At 37.8% G+C, this 21,351-nt stretch overlaps 1 protein-coding gene across 2 annotated transcripts in view; it reads right to left on the bottom strand.

The window, feature by feature from the left end:
- The window catches only part of EDTP (Egg-derived tyrosine phosphatase), a 294,601-nt gene that overhangs the window by 49,833 nt on the left and 223,417 nt on the right, over nt 1-21,351 (bottom strand). For both annotated transcript variants that reach the window (XM_067141139.2, XM_067141140.2), the window contains one exon: nt 2,023-2,130. In XM_067141139.2, coding sequence (XP_066997240.1) covers nt 2,023-2,130 — 108 coding nt within the window. The remainder of the gene's footprint in view (nt 1-2,022; nt 2,131-21,351) is intronic.

Below are 21,351 nucleotides of genomic sequence, written 5' to 3'. Positions count from 1 at the left end.
TCGCACCGACACAGATAGGTCTTATGGCAACGATGGGAGAGGAAAGGCCTAGGAATGGGAAGGAAGCGGCCGTGGCCTTAAGGTACAGCCCCAGCATTTGCCTGGTGTGAAAATGGGAAACCACGGAAAACCATCTTCAGGGCTGCCGACAGTGGGGTTCGAACCCACTATCTCCCGAATACTGGATACTGGCCGCACTTAAGCGACTGCAGCTATCGAGCTCGGTCGAGGACATATCAGTTATTAGCAAAGTGTAAATGTATATATTAGGTGAATAAGTGCAAAAAAATGAAAATAAATGTGTATGTTGTTGTGTTCTGATAAATTTGCACGAGACTATGTGTAAAGTACGGATTTGAATCCTGAATGTGGTCTTTTTTCATCTCTCTCACTATAGATGACAGCATTAAGAGAAGTTACCTTACTAAAGTAATTTCTTAAATTACAGAAATAAGCGAGCATAAAAATAAAATTCACTCCACATTTTAACATTGAATATCTTCTGCCATCTTTCTTACTTAAAAAGATCCTTGAAATCATAGCATCTAATTCACTTTTTATGTCCACTCTCGCAAGTGTAACCTCAGTCCTTCGTAAATTCATAATTACCCATTTTAATGAAGGGGAAGGGAGGAACAGGTGGATAAACAGAGAAGACGGACAATTCCTTTGACTTGTAGTTACTATATTCTAAAATTCTTTTAAAGAAGTCTAACTTTCTTCTGAACTTCACTACCAGCTATTTTTCTCTTTCTTTCTTTCTTTCTTTCTTTCTTTCTTTCTTTCTTTCTTCCTTTCCTTCTTTCCATTCCAATTCTCGGGTAAACTAATGTCTAAACTTGAAGTATCATCTTCTTGCTCCATAAATTACATGAGGATTTCTGCTGTTCTGCTGAGTCATGTGCAGTTTGTTTCTTTCTCGCCACTGTTGTCACTGTCCATGGCCACCAATTTGCCATTTTCAAAAATATATTTCTAATGTTTTTTCAATGTCCAGCACTTTACATTTTCCCTTCTTAACTGTTTTGAATACAATGTGTCACAGAAAATGTTTATGCTTAAAGTGAGAACCGAAGCTAGACTATAGTTGATGAGAAGTACGTAACTTTGTGACTATTTTATTAAAACTTACGTTAATGATCGGCAAATAGGCTGAAATCAACAGCAGCCAATAAGGCTCCCACTCTCTCAACAGACGAGAATACCATGTGTTGTGAATGGCAACTGTATCACACACAGACTCTCTTCTTGGATGCTTTATAAAAGATGCAAAACTTTATTATATTCTAGCAGGCACAGAGAATTTTACAGAGTTCAATGATTATTTTAAAACACTGAAAGACTGCCGGATAATTGAGAGATGGATAATCAAGGTTCTACTGTACTGTCACAAGCAATCAGTTGCTGTTGTAAGAGTGTCCATTGCGAGTGTAACCGCAGTTCTTGTAGAAACTCGATTATACTCGGGGAAAAAACATGACGAACTTGCCTCACACCACTACTCTCCAGAGGCAGCCTGGTGTCCATTAGCGGCTTACAGGATTTACTACGTCTACTGTATTGAGAGTTGCCAAATGGTCTACTGCACTCGACACGAAGGAAGGGTAAAGACTGAATAAAGTGTGAAAGAAAGTGGTTTGGCAACCTCTCCAGACCAAACAAGGATCACTTAGAATTCATTAACTCAGCAGGGTGTAGGGTCTGATTGACTGCTGGCTTCCAACTCGCTTGCAGGAACTGAGGCCGTCATGTTTTGTCCCCAAGTATACCCATTGTAATGAAGGGGAGGGGAGAAATGGATAATCAGACAAGACTGATAATCCGTTTGACCTCTTGTTACTATATTTTAAAATTCTTTTAAAGAAGTCTAACATTCTTTTAAACTCTACGAATTTATTTTGTGTGTGTGTGTGTGTGTGTGTGTGTGTGTGTGATATATCTGAAATCTAGCCCACTAAATCATTTCCTAAGTATATATCCAAGAAACTTAAATTGTTCCTGCTACTAAAAAGTAGTACTTACATTGATGCTTGGCTACCGGTTCGTGAAGAAGAATTGACAGATTCAAATGTGGATGTTGAACCTGATGCTGATCCACGTAAACTTCCAGTACCGGAGATCAACTGCCAACTGAAAAGTGAATCAGTAATGAGAAAAAAAAAATTGTTTCTTAAATACCACACAAGCTATACAGTACAAGCATTATACTGTTCAACAAAAGGAAAACTACTGAAATGGTTATTTAAGATCACAGAGTCTCTCTAAAGAAATATGATAATTTGGAAGCATTAAGAAGAAATTCACAAGTAAGGAGGCAGAGCTCTACAAGATTTAATACACATGATCACATGTACAGCTTTTGAACTCTTATATATATATGTCAGGTTTTCACATGGCAGCTCTTCATGCAGCCCTGTCTCCTGACATCCTCTTTATTTCTCGGTACCTTCCTGCTATTCTGACACTATGCTCCTGTCACCGTTCCTTCCAAGTCATTCAACAATCTCCTCACAGCCAGTGCTTAAGCCTGTTCATCCTTCTCATTCTGATAACATTTAACAATTTCCTCCTTTCCCCAACTCTCTCCAACACTTTCTAATCAGGCTGTGCTCTCCATTCTCCTACACAACTACATCTCAAATGTTACCAATCTTCTATCGCCGTCCTTCCTTAGCATCCAAGTTTCTGCTCTATACTGCGCTCAAAACACTTTATCAGTCCCAGGTTCAAAACTTTGTTTTTTTCTGTTGATAGTGTGCAACTTCTAAAGTGTGTGGTTTATAACGTGCTCCTATTTTTTCTACTATTCTACGTGATTCTACGTCTGCTACGCTCGACATGCTGCTACTAACCTCTGTGTGTGTGCTCTCTTCGCCCGTCCAGCTGGTACTGTTCGCACTGTTGCCCTCCCTCCTTTCCTCCCCTATCACCTCGCTGCGCAATGTGTACCTTCTGCTCTCGTCTTTTCTGGACGTTTCCATCGTAATATAAATAAGGCCAGCTCTGGGCTCTATCGGCGGACTTGGATGAAGAAGACGACTTGTGTGGAGGGAGGACTTTCCTTTATTTGCGCTAGCGGCTGGTCCGTGTGCAATGTTTTTAAAATGGTGTTTGTTGTTCATGATTGAAGCTCAAGGACTGCTGGACGGGTGAGCGAACTTTAAATCTATATTTCTCTTCCCATACTTAATTTTCTCTTTAAAGCTGTATTCCCCTATTTCATCATGCCAAACTGGCTGCTAAAGACTGTTCACGCTACCAAACATCACTAGTCTGAGCTGTTGACATTGGTGTTTGTCTTGGAACTACACTACGATTTTTTCCAAATTTCGCTTTCTACTACATGTAAATTACAGTGATATGAACCATTGGATACTAAAAGACTTGGTGAACAAACGCAAGAATAGGACTATCTGTATTCATATTAACGCCTAGCTTCTGTTCGAATTTCAGGATTGTATTAATACTTGTAGGTTCTATATTTCCTAATCCCTGTTGCCAGCCTTAGGTACTGTTCTCTTCCTCGTCCTTCCCTTTTCCCCACGTTCCTGTCCCGGGGTTTTCTTTTCTTTTTCTTTTGCGATTGTACAGTGGCCTATATGCCTTTTCAAATTCTTTTAAAATTTTGTATTAATGGGTAATATCTGTTTAGCATTTGTAGGATACTCCTAATGAAAACTATTGTAAAATTCATCTCTTGTTTTGAGTCTAGCTGTTTTGGGTAGAAAATTGTGTTATTTAATGGTCGTCCCATTTTATTTTAAAAATCCGAAGTATCTATTTTTGAAAATATTGTTACTCTCTTTAATCATCTGATCACTTTCTTTAGCATGTAAAAATTGTTTTGATATATGTTGTAATACATTATTATTATTATGAAAAAACAGTTCCTTCTCTTTCCCTGATTACTGTCGCACGTATTTCCATGCCTCTTATTATCTGTACTTACCTCGGGTCCCTTTGGAAAATGGACACAGCAAAATGCTTCCTTGTGCGCTCTGCTAAAACGCTTCACTTTGAAACTGAAATCTGAGTACTTGTATACGCATGGATTTGGTGGAGAGCTGCAATCCTTCGTGGCATGCCATACTTTGATGGGCTGCTGTTTGTTTATGTTACTACGTTAGTCGGACTAGTGTCCAAGTTCATAACTTGGTTGTGTTCTCTAATGATCCCTGATTATTCGTGAGTGTACTACAATTTTGGCTGTGTTTATTTTGTTGGTTTATTGATTTTGCCATTTCCATACTGCTGCATTTCGATTATTCTGAGTGTACATGGTTACCCAGATACGACACCACACCCAAACTATAACGTTTCAGGTTTTATTATTAAAAGAAAATCTATAAACTTATCTTTGGTGATGTGTGTGCATAAAGGGAGAATATCAGAGAGTGTGGGAATTTTCCACACTCACGTAAGAAGATGCAAGGTCTGCGCTGGGTGAAATTCTGCATGTGATTGGTCAACTGAAAATAATAATGTTATTGGCTTTATGTCCCACTAACTAATTCTTTACAGTTTTCAGAGATGCCAAGGTGCCAAAATTTAGTCCTGAAGGAGGTCTTTTACATGCCAGTAAATCTATCAACACGAGGCTGACATATCTGAGCATCTTCAAATACCACCGGACTGAGTCAGGATCGAACCTGCCAAGTCGGGGTCACAAAGCCAGCGCCTCAACTGTCTGAGCCACTCAGCCCTGCTATTGGGCCAATTGGTTCCATTGTTTTGGAAGGGTGATGCATGCTACCTAGGGAATTCATATCTCAGATGCATAAGTTAGCATATTTATTTCTCATCTCGGTTCACAGTCTACGTGAACGTGTCCGTTCCGGGCTTTTTTCCACAGGGGAGTTCGGGCAACGTAGCGGGATAATATAAATTGTATTCTAACATATCTTAGCTTAACTTGTATCACCAGCAGGAATTCTATGGGGTGGTTTTGCGTCTTCAATGATTTAATTACAACAAAATAGCGTGTTTCAGTGCTACGATATACATTTGCTTTGGGAGCAGACATTCTTGCCAGCCATATGTAAAGTTCATTGTATTTTTCTTTGCTTGCCTGATTCCTGCAGAATGGGACTAGCCCAATGTAGCATGGAATCTTAAATTCCAAGCTTAGGGTTTTGCTATCTATACAATGCAAACTGTAAATTTCACTTTCTAATTTAAACTTTGTTTACTCTGCTACAATAGGACAAGCCCGGTGTGTAACAGAAATTATAATTCTACAATAGGTCCAATCATAAATGGTGCCGCCTCATAGCACACATCCATTTATGTAAACAGGTCATTAATACCTTGATGTGGTAGGGAGGCTTGCACGTCCAATTGAAGCACAGAACAGAGCCGCAGGTACAACCATATCGGATCGGTATCTGTCAAGACGCCAGACTAAAAAATAGTTCATCGAAAGGAGGGTAGCAGCCTTTCAGAAGTTGCAGGAGTGGCAGTCTAGATGATTGATTGATATGGCCTTGTAATACGAGTAATACTCAACATGGCTTGGCTGAGTAGATACTGCTCCACGGCTGAAAGCAATGTGAAACAACAGATGTAACTTATTCCCGAAGACATACAACTTTCTCTGTATGAATGATGACTGATGATGGCTTCCTCCAAGGGAAAATATTCCAGTGGTAAAATAGTCCCCCATTTGGATCTCCGGTTGGGACTACACGAGAGGGATACTGACATTCTGTGAATTGGAGTGTGGAATGTTAGAAGTTTGAATCGTTGTGGTAGGTTAGAGAATATGAAAAGAGAGATGATAGACTAATGTTAGATGTAGTTGGTACAAGTACGTTGGCAGGAAGAGCAGGATTTTTGGTCAGGCGACTACAGAATTATGAACACAAAATCAATCAGGGGAAATGCAGGAGTTGGTTTAACCTTTCAAGTGGTACATTTCTTTTGAGTAGCTACTAACACAGTGGCATATTTTCCATAAGGTACTGGGAAATAACATATAGTGAGATACTCTTGTGTAGTATAGTATTTTTATCAGGTTCAATAAGTACAGAATATGTATCAAGCTGTCAGAAATGATCATAGTACAAAGGGCAAGGCATCTGGCTTGCTGAGGAAAGCAACGGGAACTTATGGTGAGATACTTTTAATTGGTCAGGTATCTTCATCAGGTTTAAAAGACAAAATCTTACTACCAAACTATTAAAATGATTACAGTGCCAAGGGCAAGGAAAGAGAATGTCTCAGTGAGAAAAGCAACGGGAAACAACTTTCGATCCGTATGGTTCATTTTTTGGAGAGTCATGAAATTATGTGTCTCTTCCTATATACACCAAGAAAATCCACAAGCAACCAGACTTAGATTCACACAGTTCAAATGATTTGATATAGAATCTTGAGCACTTAGATGGTATGACACAACAACAAACCTCCCTTCCACAACATAAGAGACTCATCGACTCATTGCTTTCGGGTGTGTACACATTTCAGAATCTGCTATTCAAGTGATCCAGAATAGGTTTCAATTTGTAGAGTTTCTTCAGACCACATGTGGCTTCATCGTATGCTTCGTTATCAACAAAGTGTAAGAATTTGAGAGGTGAATGGATGAAGAAGAAAGAAGAAGACAATGTCACGCTCCAGATGAAAGTCTTCAAAAATGTCTTTCTAATTCTTATATCCATTTTTGAAGTTAGCAAATTTCTTTTCTTAAGAAAGGCCTTCCTTGCTTGTGCCAGTCTGCACTTTATGTCCTCCTTACCTCTGCCATCACTACTTATTTTACATCCCACGTAAAAGTACTCATCCACTTCCCCCAAGACTTCATTTCCTAATCCAGCATTACCTGCATCACCTGACTTTGTTCGACTGCACCCCATTACTTATTTTTATTTTTTATTTATTTTCATCTTGTACTCCTTACCAAAGACTCTGTCCATACCATTCAGCAATTTCTCCAGGTCCTCTGCAGACTCAGATAAAATAAAAAATCATCGGCAAAGCTCAGGGTTTGATTATCTCTCCTTAGATTGTGATTCCCTTTCCAAATTCCTCTTTACTATTCTACATAAACACTGAAAAAGAAGGGGGACAAACTGCAGCCTAGCCTCACTCCTTTCTGGATTGCTGCTTCTTTCTCAAAGCCCTTGATTCTTATTGCTGCAGAATGATTTTTATACAGATTGTAGATAATTTTTCGTTCTCGGTGTCTGATCCTGATCGTCTTCAGAATCTCAAATTGCCTGGTCCAGTCAACATTATCGAATGTCTTTTCTAGATGTGGGCGTGTCTTTCTTAATTCGATCCTCTAAGATCAGACATAAAGTCAGGATTGCTTCGTGTATTCCTACATTTCTTCTGAAGGCAAACTGATCTTCTCCCAACTCGGTTTCAACTTGTGTTTCCATTCTTCTGTAAATAATACACGTTAAAATGCAGCAGGCATGAGATACTAAACTAATGGTGTGGTAATTTTAACACTTTTCAGCACCAGCTTTCTTGAGAATAGGTACGACAACATTCTGCTGAAAATCAGATGGCTCTTCTCCCATTTCATACAACTTAACACACTAAATTGAATAACCTCGCCATTCTGGTTTCTCCTAAGCCTGTCAGTAATTCAGAGGGGATGTCATCGACTCTAGATGCCTTATTCCTGTTTAGGCCTCTGAAAGCTCTTGTCAAATTCTGACCACAAAATTGGGTCTTCCATTTCATCAGCATAAACAGTCTCTTCTTGCTCCAGAACCAGATCATATACATCTTTACCTTGATATAACTGTTGGATACCTTCCTGCATTTTTCTGCCCTGTCTTGTTTCCCTACAAGTGATTTTCCATCGGAGCTCAATATTCATACACCTAGTTTTCCTTCCTCCAAAGGTTTGCTTGATTTTCCTGTATGTAGCATCTATCTTTCCAAGGACCATACGACCTTCAACATCCTTGCACTTTTCCTTCAGCCATTCTTCCTTAGCTGCCCTGCACTTCCCCACTTCATTCTTTAATTGCCTGTATTCTTTTCTGCCTTCTTTGTTTCTTGCATTCTTGTATTTTTGACATTCATCGATCAGGTCCAGTATCTCCTGAGTTATCCATTGATTCTTAGTTGATCTTTCTTTTCTTCCTAACATTTCTTCAGCAGCCCTACTAACCTCATTCTTCATGACTGTCAACTTCAGATGGCATTTCATGACCAACATATTGTGATCAGAATCCACATCTGCTCCTGGGAAAGTTTTGCAATCCATCATCTGCTTCCTGAATCTCTTGTCTAATCATAATGAAGTCTATTTGATACCTTCCAGTGTCTCCACGTCTCGCCCACGTATACAGCAATAGTTCGTTGTGTTAGAACCATGTATTAGCAAGGACTAAATTATGATTGGTGCAGAATTCAACCAGCTGACTTCGTCTTTCATTACCTTGTCCCAATCCGAATTCTCCTACTGTATTACCTTCTCTTCCTTGGCCTACCACTGCATTCCAGTCCCCATCACAATTGGATTCTCGTCACCTTTTAAATATTGTATTAAATCTTCTATCTCGTCTTACATTCTCGATTTCCTCATTTTCTGCTGAACTAGTAGGCATATAGACCTGCACTATTGTGGTGGGCATTGGTTTCGTGTCTATCTTGACAACAATAATCCTTTCACTATGCTGTCCATAGTACTTTACCCGCTACCCTATTTTCGTATTCATTATTAACCTTTCAATTGGTAACGATGGAATAAATAGTCATAGCCGCATGGCCTCCTAAGTAGCCATGATGGAATATTCTGTCGTCACATTGTAAATGTCTTTCGGCAATGGGTATGATGACATATTCCATCATAGGATCCGAGATCGTTTTCCTTTGTGCGTGTATGTTAGTTTCAAGCTTTGCTTACAGCATCACTCTCCTAAAACCACGTGACCGGGCGAAATGCTTTCGTTCCGCACCCAGCTGGCAGCCAGCCAGTACCGGCCACCAGGCTGCTGACAGTAGTAGATAGTGCATTATGGCAGGTGCAAGCGGAGCTCAGAAACTTCTGAGAGAAGAAGAACTGTTTGATTGATTACACTGTGACAATTCGGAGAGTGATGTGTCATCTGCTAGTGAGACTACTGTTGAAATGTTAGGAGATAGCGAGTGCAGTGGTGAAAGCGACTCAAGTTAATGTGATGGTAGCACTAGCGGTGATATTCAGCTCGGTGTATGGATGAAGGTAGGATCTGAACGGCCGAGATTTACATTTACGGTGCAACCTGGACTAAATGTACAAATTAAAGACATAAATAATCCGCAAGAATATTTTCAGTTGTTTATCACTCCTGAATTAGCGGAACTAGTAAGTAGGGAAATCAACGGGTATGCTCAACAGTCTTTAGAAAGCACACCGACCTTGAAACTATATTAAAGAGTGAATCAGTGGACTGACAAGAATAAAGATGAAATTATGACTTTACTTGCATTCTTTCTCTTGCAAGGCATTAATCAGTTACCTGACAACAAGAGTTACTTTTCTCATTGAGAGATATTAGGGACTCGAATACTTTTGGAGCTGTTCTCTGAAAGATGGAACTCAATTCCTGAAGGTATCAGAACATCAAAAATCACTGAATATTTTCAAAAGTTCTTGCTATGGTAATTTCCTGAAGAATATCAAGTAGTATATTCCAACTGTTACTGGAATGAATGTGATATGTGTGTGAGTGTGTGCTTTATAAATGAATAACTCCTTTTTTTTTCCTTTTCTTTTTTGCCATTTCCTTAGTCTTTATAAATGTTACTCATTATAAAGTATTGTAGTAATACAATCAATCAATCAATCAATCAATCAATCAATCAATCAATCAATCAATCAATCAATCAATCAATCAATCAATCAATCAATCAATCACTACTGTCTGCATTTAGGGCAGTCACCCAGGTGGCAGATTCCCTACCTGTTGTTTTCCTAGCCTCTTCTTAAATGATTGCAAAGAAATTGGAAATTTATTGAACATCTCCCTTGGTAACTAACTAATAACTAATATGAATGACACGACCTAGAAAGAATATGTAAGTGGACCGATGAGCATGCACTAAAAATCAATGATCAAAAATTGCAGTGTATTCTTTTAGCTACTCCAAAAACCTACGCACGCCTCACAGACGTTCATACTCACCCAGTAACATTAAGAGGCACTCAGCTACAATTCAAAGACACAGTTAAAAACTTAGGGATGATAATGGAAAAAAACCTTAGTTGGAACGATCATGTAATAGGTATATGTCAGCGAGTGTTTTATTCCTTCCATTCCCTTAAGAAACTCAGAGATTTACTCCCCCAAAATGTAAGAAAACTGCTTATCCAAAGTACCAGTGTGGTAATGCCAATATTCGACTACTGTGATGTAGTATACAGTAACCTGAACACTTCGCTGTCCATCAAACTCCAAAATGCACATAACGCATGTGTTTGAATTATTTCATATATACCAAGGTTTATCCATATTTCTCCCGCATTTGATAGACTTTCATGGCTTCGCTTAAGAGAGCGACAAAATTTACACACTGTTTCTCTGTTACATCATATACTGAACCTCAACACCCCTGAATACCTTGCCACACAATTCCATCATCTAGCATCACCTAGTATTCCTGATCATCCACCTCAGTACTAAGCACTCCCATTCACCGCTCAACTGGTTACAGTAGATCATTTGTAGTCACCGCCAGTCGAATTTGGAATTGCCTACCTGCTGAAATTAGGAGTGTGTCAAACCACCTCTGCTTTAAGAAACTCTGTCAAACCTGGTTAATAAATCATAATTATTCATAACATACGTAGGATTAGATCATAGCCAAGTTATTTGGTTAATTAAAACATTTAAGTGATACCGTAAGATATTAAATTGTAGATAACTTATTTAGTGTATATTTAACTCTTCATGTAGGTGTATGTATGGTCGGACAGAATAGCAGTCTTCATAGCTAGAGTCCTGCCATATAAAACAAGACAATAAATAATAATAATAATAATAATAATAATAATAATAATAATAATAATAATAATAATAATAATAATAATAATAATAATAATAATAATAATAATAAGTTATTCCAATTCCTAACTAACTCCTCTTCCTATAAACAAATATTTGCCCCAATTTGCCCTCTTGAATTCCAACTTTATCTTCCTACTGTGATCTTTCCTACTTTTAAAGACACCACTCAAACTAATCATCTGCTAACGTCATTCCACGCCATTTCTCCACTGACAGCTTGGAACATACCACTTACAAGTAATGAAAACCATTGCGAATATCATTTATCATAACATACCACTTATTCAGGCGAGCTTGTCTCCTTTCTCAAATTCTTCCCAGCCCTAATTTTGCAACATTTATTGTAACGCCACTCTTTTGTCAGAAATCACCCAGAACAAATCAAGCGGCTTTTCTTAGTATAGTATGATAATCTTGCTTTTTGCTTCGGTTTGCTCTTAGTAAGTTTGTATTCTGCATTGGTAGTACATTTCATAATGTGTGGCTAAAGGTACGAAAGGGCATTACTGTCCTAATTTTGCCACTAATAAAGACAACAACTACTACTACTACTACTACTACTACTACTACTACTACTACTACTACTACTACTACTACTACAGTGTTTCCCATACAGTCTGAAAATATTGACAATGCTCACAAAGTAAGGGATGAGGGATATTCCCTGTGAAAGGAAAAACAAATTCAAGGTCTTCAATAAATTATTTCACTTACTTTCATGCTTTTCATTCTTTTTTCAGCCATTTTTACTTTTGAAATTTTCTTTACGCAACAATGCTTCAGATATGTCCATGAATTTGAGTGCATACACTGTTTACAGTAATTAAATATGATATAATAATAATGTTATTTGCTTTACGTCCCACAAACTACTTTTTCGGTCTTCGGAGACGCCGAGTTGCCGGAATTTTGTCTCGCGGGAGTTCTTTTACGTGCCAGTAAATCTACCGACACGAGGCTGACGTATTTGAGCACCTTCAAATACCACCGGACTGAGCCAGGATCGAACCTGCCACGTTGGGGTCAGAAGGCCAGCGCCTTAACCGTCTGAGCCACTCAACCCGGCAATTAAATATGTATAAACATAAATATATTTGTCACAAGCCAGAAGTAATACCAGTGAGTCAACATTTAAGAGAAATGTGAAGTGGTCATTTAAACTCTCCCATATTTTGCCTTCATAAATTTATTTACCCATTTGTATATTTTTTAAGCACAAGGAAAAGATTGTCAAAACTCTTCATGACAATGTGATAAAGGCTACTGTTTGTATAAGAAAGTTTCTAATGCACATTCTTAGAAATCAATCTTTAGTAAACCACCTACTTAGAGTCTCCTACTTGGCACATTACACCATCTTGGTTTCTACCTAATTCAACAGCATGTTGGAAGAATTCAATGACTTAGTGTCAAAGAAATATATGAACAAATTTTCATTTTCTGCAAACCTGAGAGGAAACTCTTTAAATCAAGTGTTTATTCATCGTGCTTCAAACAGAATTTAAAAACTCCCATCTTTGTTTCAAACAAACTTGAGCTCATACTAAATAGCTTGAGGTACAAATGTGGTTCACAAAGTGTATATTTCCTCACAACCATAATACTCTGGATCTCCATATTGTTATCATCATCATCATCATCCCAGGCCTCGTCTAGTTCCTTTAAAAAAAGTGTTTTTCCTCTTGTACCATTTGACATCATCTCCCCATCGATTATATTCCCTTGTTACCAGATCAGTGGGATTACTGGTTTTATTCAGTCACAGGGTGCTTTATTCATGTTCTATGTTACATAAGTCATCAAACCTCAAAATGTTTTATTCTTGAAAATCCTTCTCTAGATTTCTCATAAAAGTGGAGGCCTACATCATCTACTAAGATGGCAAATACCAACTTCATGAAGAACATAGTTAAGTATAGAGATTTAATGCGATTTCAATTTGGAGGCATGCTGGAAAAAAAAAAAAAGGTACTGTAAGTGAAAATGACATTGCGGAAAATTGCCGGTGTAAAAGGAAGCCCATTCGATGCTCATTAAAAACCCCTGCAGTTTACAAAGGAAGTGTAATACGAGAATAATAATAATAATAATAATAATAATAATAATAATAATAATAATAATAATAATAATAATAATAATAATATAATAAGGGAAATGCTAAAAAATAAAACACCTAAAAGTAAAATACACAGTGTCATGGGGACCTAGCCAGCGCAGGGGGAGTTGCATGGTGGAAGGTCAACAGACTGGCTAGCCAGCTGGCCTCGCACCAATGACATGCAACAGTTTTTCAACACCTCGCATTTTATGCTGGAGTGGAGAGAAAAGGGGACTTCATGATAAGTTCCAGATTTCAAGTTCTAAGTACTTAAACAAAAATAAACCTAGATGTTTATGGATTTCTAAATATTCTGAGTGTGATTTGTTAGGATCAGATGATGTTCTTTCATGTACAAAATATGTCATTCAATTTTAATGAAATTGTTTCTTTTTCAAGCATAATATTGATACCATATGTTTTCTTTTTTCAGGTAGTTTATAGATTTATTACTCAAAACGATTTTTCGGCAGAGTGAAGAACCTAACAGTCATAAACTGACTGAGTGAAAACTGAAAAGAGATGGCTTCAGATACTGAAAAAACAAAAACAGATAATAGGTTTTGAAAGGAAGATTAATAATAACATAATAATCACCAAAGCTGACAAAGGGAATACCACTGTTTGGATGACAATTTTTAAAAAAAATGCTATTTATTTGGGGCGTCGACCTAGAAAGATCTTTTGCCCCTACTTTGCACCATATGTTATGAACCAGCGTGTATTTGGAAATTGCGGAAGTGTAAAGGGTTGAATGTGAGGAAGGGAATGTTAAGGACGACACAAACACCCAGTCCTCGGGCCAGGGATATTAATCATTTACAATTAAAAACCCCTGACCCGGCCGGGAATCGAACCCGGGGCCGCCGGATGACAGGCAGACGCGTTGCCCCCTACACAACGGGGGCGGACTTGGATGACAATAAACAACCGTATCATTGAAACAGAACTTTTTAGATAATGACTTCTGAGAATAAAAAGGGGTCCTACTAATAAAATGTAAAAAATTCAAACAATTACTTAACAATTCTTAATTTCTTTTTTATGAATAACATACTTCCAAATTAGTAAACATGATCCCCAGACTCCCTGCAGCAAAAGCTTTACCAAAAATTCACAAAGAGGGCATTCCTATTAGACCGATTATCAACTTCAGAAATAGTCCTACATATGAAATTAAAATGTAAATCCACAGCCTATTTCCAGTCATTCAACCAGGTCAGGAATTACTGTCAAAATAAACAAATTCAGTATGGAAATCTAAGAAAATTGTAAATAGAAGATTTAATAAATATTCTAAAATATGTCTTGGCCAACAACTATTTCAAGGGTTATGAACTTCATGTTGTGGGTCCCTATTGAACTGAGATAACATATAAATTATAAACAGGAGAGTTACATAGTAACTATGTATTGAATAGGTGGAAACCTCTCCTGTTTATAATTTAAATGTCAACAATTATTTTTCATTTTACATTCCATTCCTGACCACCTAGCCCATCTAGCGGCGAGGATGGGAACTGTGCTATCTGCTGAAGCCTGTCACACTCCTCTGGGGCAATGATTAATGAATGACAGATGGAATGATATTGGAGTGTGTTGCTGGAATGAACGATGACAGGAAAAACCGGAGTACCTGGGATTTGAACCACGGAACCCCGCGGTGAGAGGCCGGTGCGCTGCCACCTGAGCCAGAGAGGCTCCACAGCCCTACTTATAAATTAATTCAGAAATTCTTAATGCAACATTATAAATTTTCCAGGAGAATTTGTCACACATTTATTAGAATTCTGTGAAAGCTCCAAGAAACTCGAATTACAACCATATCATACTATACATTCCTATGACTTTTGACTTTTCCAAAATGTACTCTAATACTCCTATAAACAAAACCATTAATTACTGTCAAATTAAACAAATTCAGTATGGTAATCTAAGAAAATTATAAATAGAGGAATTAATAAATATTCTAAAGTATGTCTTAGACAACAATTATTTTTTCTTTTTTCAATGTAAGTTATTAGCAGAAGGGACTCCCAATGGGTTCTCCAGCTTCGGGCATCCTGGCTGAAATTTATATAGATCATTTAGAACAATCCAAAACAATCAACAATATCAATGGGATCTTTCATTTGGCAAGATCTTTGCCATCATCAGTCAATGTGTCACCAATAGCCAAGCCTTACTAGCACAAATGAATTCCTCAAATCCTCATAGAAAATTCACTGTATAATCGGAAGTTAAATTCTTATATTTCATATCAGTTCCATATTAACAGTTCTTGAATGTATTAATTCTAAAATAATTTATATTTGTGGGTGCCCTTTTTCAATAAACAAGGGACTAAAACACTACAAATAAGCCGTAAATTTTATCACAAAAACACATGGTACATGTTTCAACGCTATCTGGGTCATCCTCAGCAAATTATACATACTGGAAAGATATCTTAAACTGTTATAAAATATGTTCAACGATTTAAAAGGATAAAATGATGAAAAATATGAAAAAGGTTATTAAAAAGTTTTTAAAACACAATGTATGGTATATGTCTTGGAGCATTTTCTTGCTTTGGATTTAATAAGAAATGACAAAGTATTTTGGAAAAAAAGCTTGTCTTGTGTTAATCAACTGTCAAATCAGGCTGGGCTGGAGGAACTTGCTCATTACAGAATGTTAAGAGTCATATCTCTAACAAACAAATTTAATAGGTCTTAACAAGAAGATTAAAAATAATAACATAATCAGTAAAGCTGACAAAGGGAATACCACCATTTTGAAGATGAAAAATGACCATATCAATAATATAAAACATTGTTTTTTTTCCAGATAATAACTTTCTGAAAGTAAACAAGGATCCCACTAACAAAATACAATTTTTTAAAAATATTCTAAAATTTGTTTTGGACAACAATTATTTTTCATTTTACAATGTAATTTATCAGCTAAAGGAACTTCCAATGGGTCCCACAGCTGGGCATCCTGCCTGAGATTTAAATAGACCATTGGGAAATATCCAAAATAATCAACGATATCAATGGGATCTTTTGTTGGGCAAGATCTTTGCCATAATCAGTCAAAGAGTCACCAACAGCCAGGCCTTAATAGAACAACTTTTAATACTCATACAAAATCCACTGTAGAATCAGAAGTCAATAAATCCTTACATTTTTTAGGTCTTAATAGCATGAGAAATAATATCACACTCAAGTTTGTAATTTTCAGAAAATTCACTCATCCTGCTAATGACATCCCCTATACTGCTCGTGCACACAAAAAGAGGCTGCCTTTTATAACATGGTCTATAAAACTCTTAACATTCCACTATCCAAAAAAATTATAAAAAATAAATAAAAATACATGCTATAGTTTTAAGAATGGCTCCAGTAGAATTTTCGTAGACAAAATCATCACCAAAATTAAAACCAACACTGAAGAAAGAACCTAAGGAAAAGAAGGAATTTGTTACTTTCATCTTTATCAACATTAACTTATAAGAATTTTTTTGTTGCTAATGGCTTTACGTCGCACTGACACAGATAGATCTTATGGCGATGATGGGATAGGAAAGGCTTAGGAGTTGGAAGGAAGCGGTCGTGGCCTTAATTAAGGTGTGAAAATGGGAAACCACAGAAAACCATCTTCAGGGCTGCTGACAGTGGGATTCGAATCCACTATCTCCCAGATGCAAACTCACAGCCGCGTACCTCTAACCGCACGGCCCACTCGCCCGCTCAGAGAAATTTTTTAATCCATTACAAAAAACATGTAAACGCCAAGAAACATAATAGATTCTCTGCCACGAGTGAACATATGTCGGAACTGAATCACTCATTTACTTTGGATTTTCTTTGGACAATGTACACATAGTTAATATAGCCACCTTGCTCAACATATATCAAAACATCCACGTACATGTGAAACAAAAAAATAACTTCAATCAGAACAAAATTTCTGAAGAAGTTAACATCCTTTTTAATGAAGTAATACAAATTAATTCAGAATCAAAAACTAATATGGCAACTGTAGCATGTGATTAAAAAAACCTGCCGCTTCTCCTCCAATTCGCCTCTATTCCTCTTCTCCGCTCCCCCCCCCTCCCTCCGCCATCAACAACAATATAATGTTATTCGTTTTACGTCCCACTAAGTACTCTTTTACGGTTTTCAGAGGCGCCGAGGTGCCGGAATTTAGTCCCGCAGGAGTTCTTTTACATGCCAGTAAATCTACCGACACGAGGCTGTCATATTTGAGCATTTTCAAATACCACCGGACTGAGCCAGGATCGAACCTGCCAAGTTGGGGTCAGAAGGCCAGCGCCTTAACCGTCTGCGCCACTCAGCCCGGCTCCGCCAACAACAACAGCTACTGGCCGCTACCTGCCGGTGTAAATTCTAACATCAACGCGACGTGACGTGACGTGACGTGACGTGACGTGACAGAGCTCACTTGATGAGGTTGATGGGATGGGGAATGAGCACTTTACATTATGAAAATGAAAATTTCTTTCAAGTAATTTGACTGGGTCAGGAATGGAATGAATGAAGCCCTTATCTAGTGGTGAGGATAGGAATTGTGTCGGCTGCCAAAGCCTGTCGCACTCCTCTCGGGCAATGGTTAATGACAGATAGATGAAATAAAATGTTGCTGGAATGAAGGATGAATGGGAAAACCGGTGTACCCGGAGTAAAACCTGTCCCACCAACGATTTGTCCAGCACGAATCTCACACAGAGTGACCAGGATTTGAACCACAGAACCCAGTGGTAAGAGGCCTGTGTGCTGCCGCCTGAACCTTGAAGACTTACTTTACATTATCATCTACTCAATTTGTTTTCTATGTTCTTAATTTCTTTTCCTCTATAGCACACTTATTTAGTTTTTCCTTCCTTTTAGACTTCTCTATCAAACGCACACAGACTACAAAGCATTTTTTTAATGATATCCAATACATCAAGTTCCGTGTTGACATTTTACTATCTGAAGCTCTCTGTCTACTATGAAGGTCCACATTCCATAATGAACAACAAAAGTTCCTCCAACCCAGCCTGATACACACTTGTTTTAGCACAGGACGAGTTTGTTCCAAACCACTTTGTCATTTCTTATTAAATCCAAAGTAAGAAGAAACTCCAAGACAGACACTGTACATTGTGCTTACAATTTTTTCCCCAGCTTTTTGTGTTTTTCATCACTTTATCCTTGATTGATAACAATATGACAACTGGAAAATGCAGGCAGAGAGAAAAATATGTTGTGGGTGTTACAGCAAGGGGAAGCTCTTCAAAAAGGCTAGTCATTTCAAGTGTTTGATCTGAGAAAGGGTTCATTGGAGAAGCACAATTAATGTTTGAAGTACCCAAGGCGATTACCATGGCCAAATGAATTCCCATAATTTTGAGAAATCGTTCAAAACATCTGTGCTCCCTAATTTGCCTCCTGCATCTGTGATAGTGTTGGATAATGCACCATATCATTCTCGACAGGTGGATAAAATACCATCAAGGTATGATACATGAGTGATGATGGTCCAGTGGATACAGAGAAGGGGCATTGTCTGTGATGCAAATCAATGGAAAGAGGCCCTGTATAGATTAGTTGAGGAAAATAGGCCTCCTAATAACATTTACGCTGTTGACATCATGGCTGGTGAAAAAGGTCATGTCGTCCTTCGTCTTTCCCCATAGAACTGTGATCTGAACACATACTGAATTGGCATGGGCAAAAATAAAATGCGAATTCAAATGATGCAATATTGCGAGAGACATGTCAGGACAACGACTGACCTTCGGGGCATTCCATTTAGTATCCACCGCAAATTCGGAGGGGTATTGCAGAAAGGTGAAAGAACTGGAAGAGGAATACTGGAGGCACGATGGTGTCATGGAAATAGCAATGGACAAGATTGTAATTAATAGTACTGCAGATGGCAGTGACGATTGTGAAAGTGATAGTGGAAGTGATATTTCTTAGAATTACAGTAACAGTACTGCAGATAGCAGTGACGATTGTGGAAGTGACATTTCTGAGAATTCATGCTAGGAACAAGATTTACATTGAGAAATGTAATATAATTCTTTATAATGTGTGTGTGACACAGTTGTTGGCTTAAGATAATAAAGGTTTAGAAAATTCATATCTATCAATCACACTATCGATTCGTGTTGATGATACTTGTCGTTTAAAGGGGCCTAACATCTAAGATCATCGGCCCTCACTATCAATTCAATTCAGATTTCATTTCCATTCAGTTGGCAGTATTACCGGAACTGGGATAGCTCCCTCCTTACTCCTCACCACCATACAACCACGTATCACTAAAAGTTTCACGTACTGTAATTCATTACCATTTTGCCCAAGATAACCCTGATCTTGTTTAACTCATTTGAATGATCCAGACTTGAGTATGGCAAGTATGGTTCAATTATTTGGATCCCTATGACCATAAGAACATCACTCATAATGAGGGTGTTTAAAACAGTGGCATATACTGAGGGCTACCAAGGCAATCGGTGAAGTCCAAACCACAAATGAGAACAATGGAAATGTAAATCACATTATAATATAAGCATCTGACACATTATTCCATTTTAAAAACTTTAAAGCAATGATTGAAAACGCCTTTCGTATTTCTGAGTGCAAGGCATGAGAGAGTGATATTACAGCCCACGCGTTGCGTCCCTCACCCACCGGATGCAAGCTCACAGCCGCGCGCCTCTATGCGCACGGCCAACTCGCCCGGTTCGGGCTTAATTATAAAGATAACAGTACTGGTATTTCACTCCCGTTTACTCCTACATCCTTGTAGGAAGACACTGCAGGGCTGCTGTTATAGGAGTAATGTAATTTTCTTTTTATAGGTAGATCAGCTAAAATGAAATGCAATCTCTCAGGTTTAGTATCCTCTTTTGTTGTTTGGATCATGGGTCGGACACCACCACTGGTCTACCGAGAAAGCTAATAAACCAGTGAACGATGGATACGACCACTTGTAATGCTGTAAAATGCTAAATGTTAATGTATTAATAATAATAATAATAATAATAATAATAATAATAATAATAATAATAATAATAGCAGTACATAGCCTCTCAAAAGGCTTGATGGAATTAAGAATATGAGGAGGTTGATTCCAAGAATTGAATAGAGGCCATCAGACCAAAGGCAAGCATTCTACCCACTTGGCCACAAAGCCCGATTTTAATTTGCTAAACTCTAGGCTACCATTTCCACTGATCAGATATTGAGTATTGGCAGTGGCAGAGTCCAGGGCAGTAGCTCGTGAAACAGCCTTGACAACACAGCAGGCTACTCCAGTGGTTCAAAACGCTTAAGGCTTGATGTTCACTAAACCAATTATCGAAAAGGGGTAACCTAAGTCTAGTGTTAGTCCACGTCTTGATACCAGGATACGTCACTGATTTAAAACCAACATTTCAAAATTATTCACATAAGCTCAAGGAACATGGTGTAACTAGCTTGAATCACAAATGAAATGGCAAAGATCTCAATTTCCTGTACAAAATAGTTAATTATAAAACTGATGATTATAAATATGTTGCAGTAGATCCTTTACTATACATCACAGAAACCAAGGCTAAATCTGAAATTCATCAGAATTCTCCAATGAATGTAGTAATGAGACTACACAACACTATTCATCCACTGATCTTTTTAGCAAGACTATAGCTACATTTACTCTGTCATTTGACACACCAAAGCAGCTCAGGAAGTGGAGCACTGGCCTTCTAACCCGAAGTTGGTGAGTTCAATTCCACCCCAGTCTGTTGAGATTTGAATGTGCTCGAACAGACCCTCATGTAGGTAGCCTTACTGGCATATATTAAAAAGAAACCTGAGGGACAAAATTTTAGCACCTTGGCATCTCTGAAAACTGAAAAAATAGTAGTTAGTGGGTCATAATAACATTATTATTATTATTATTATTATTATTTCAAGTGACTCTGCACTCCTTAATTTTTTTTTCCCTAGTGGCTTAATGTCGCACTATCACATCAAAGATTTTCAGTTATACAAGGATGAAGTACCTTGGCTTCCTCTGTGAGGAATAGAAATGAAGTATCTTTATTCAAAGATGCAACATAAAAACGAAAACCTGAAAGAGACCTATTCTTTGTGAATTTCTGTAACACAGTTATAAATCCCATCACAGGGAAATACGAGATAGCTACCGTTTTGGCAAAATGGCAATGTGGTCAGGCCAGCAAATGTAATAGTGTAAGTT

Source organism: Anabrus simplex, chromosome 2 (assembly GCF_040414725.1).
Source record: "Anabrus simplex isolate iqAnaSimp1 chromosome 2, ASM4041472v1, whole genome shotgun sequence".
Classification (NCBI taxonomy): domain Eukaryota; kingdom Metazoa; phylum Arthropoda; class Insecta; order Orthoptera; family Tettigoniidae; genus Anabrus; species Anabrus simplex.
This window is presented reverse-complemented; position numbering and strand designations above follow the sequence as displayed.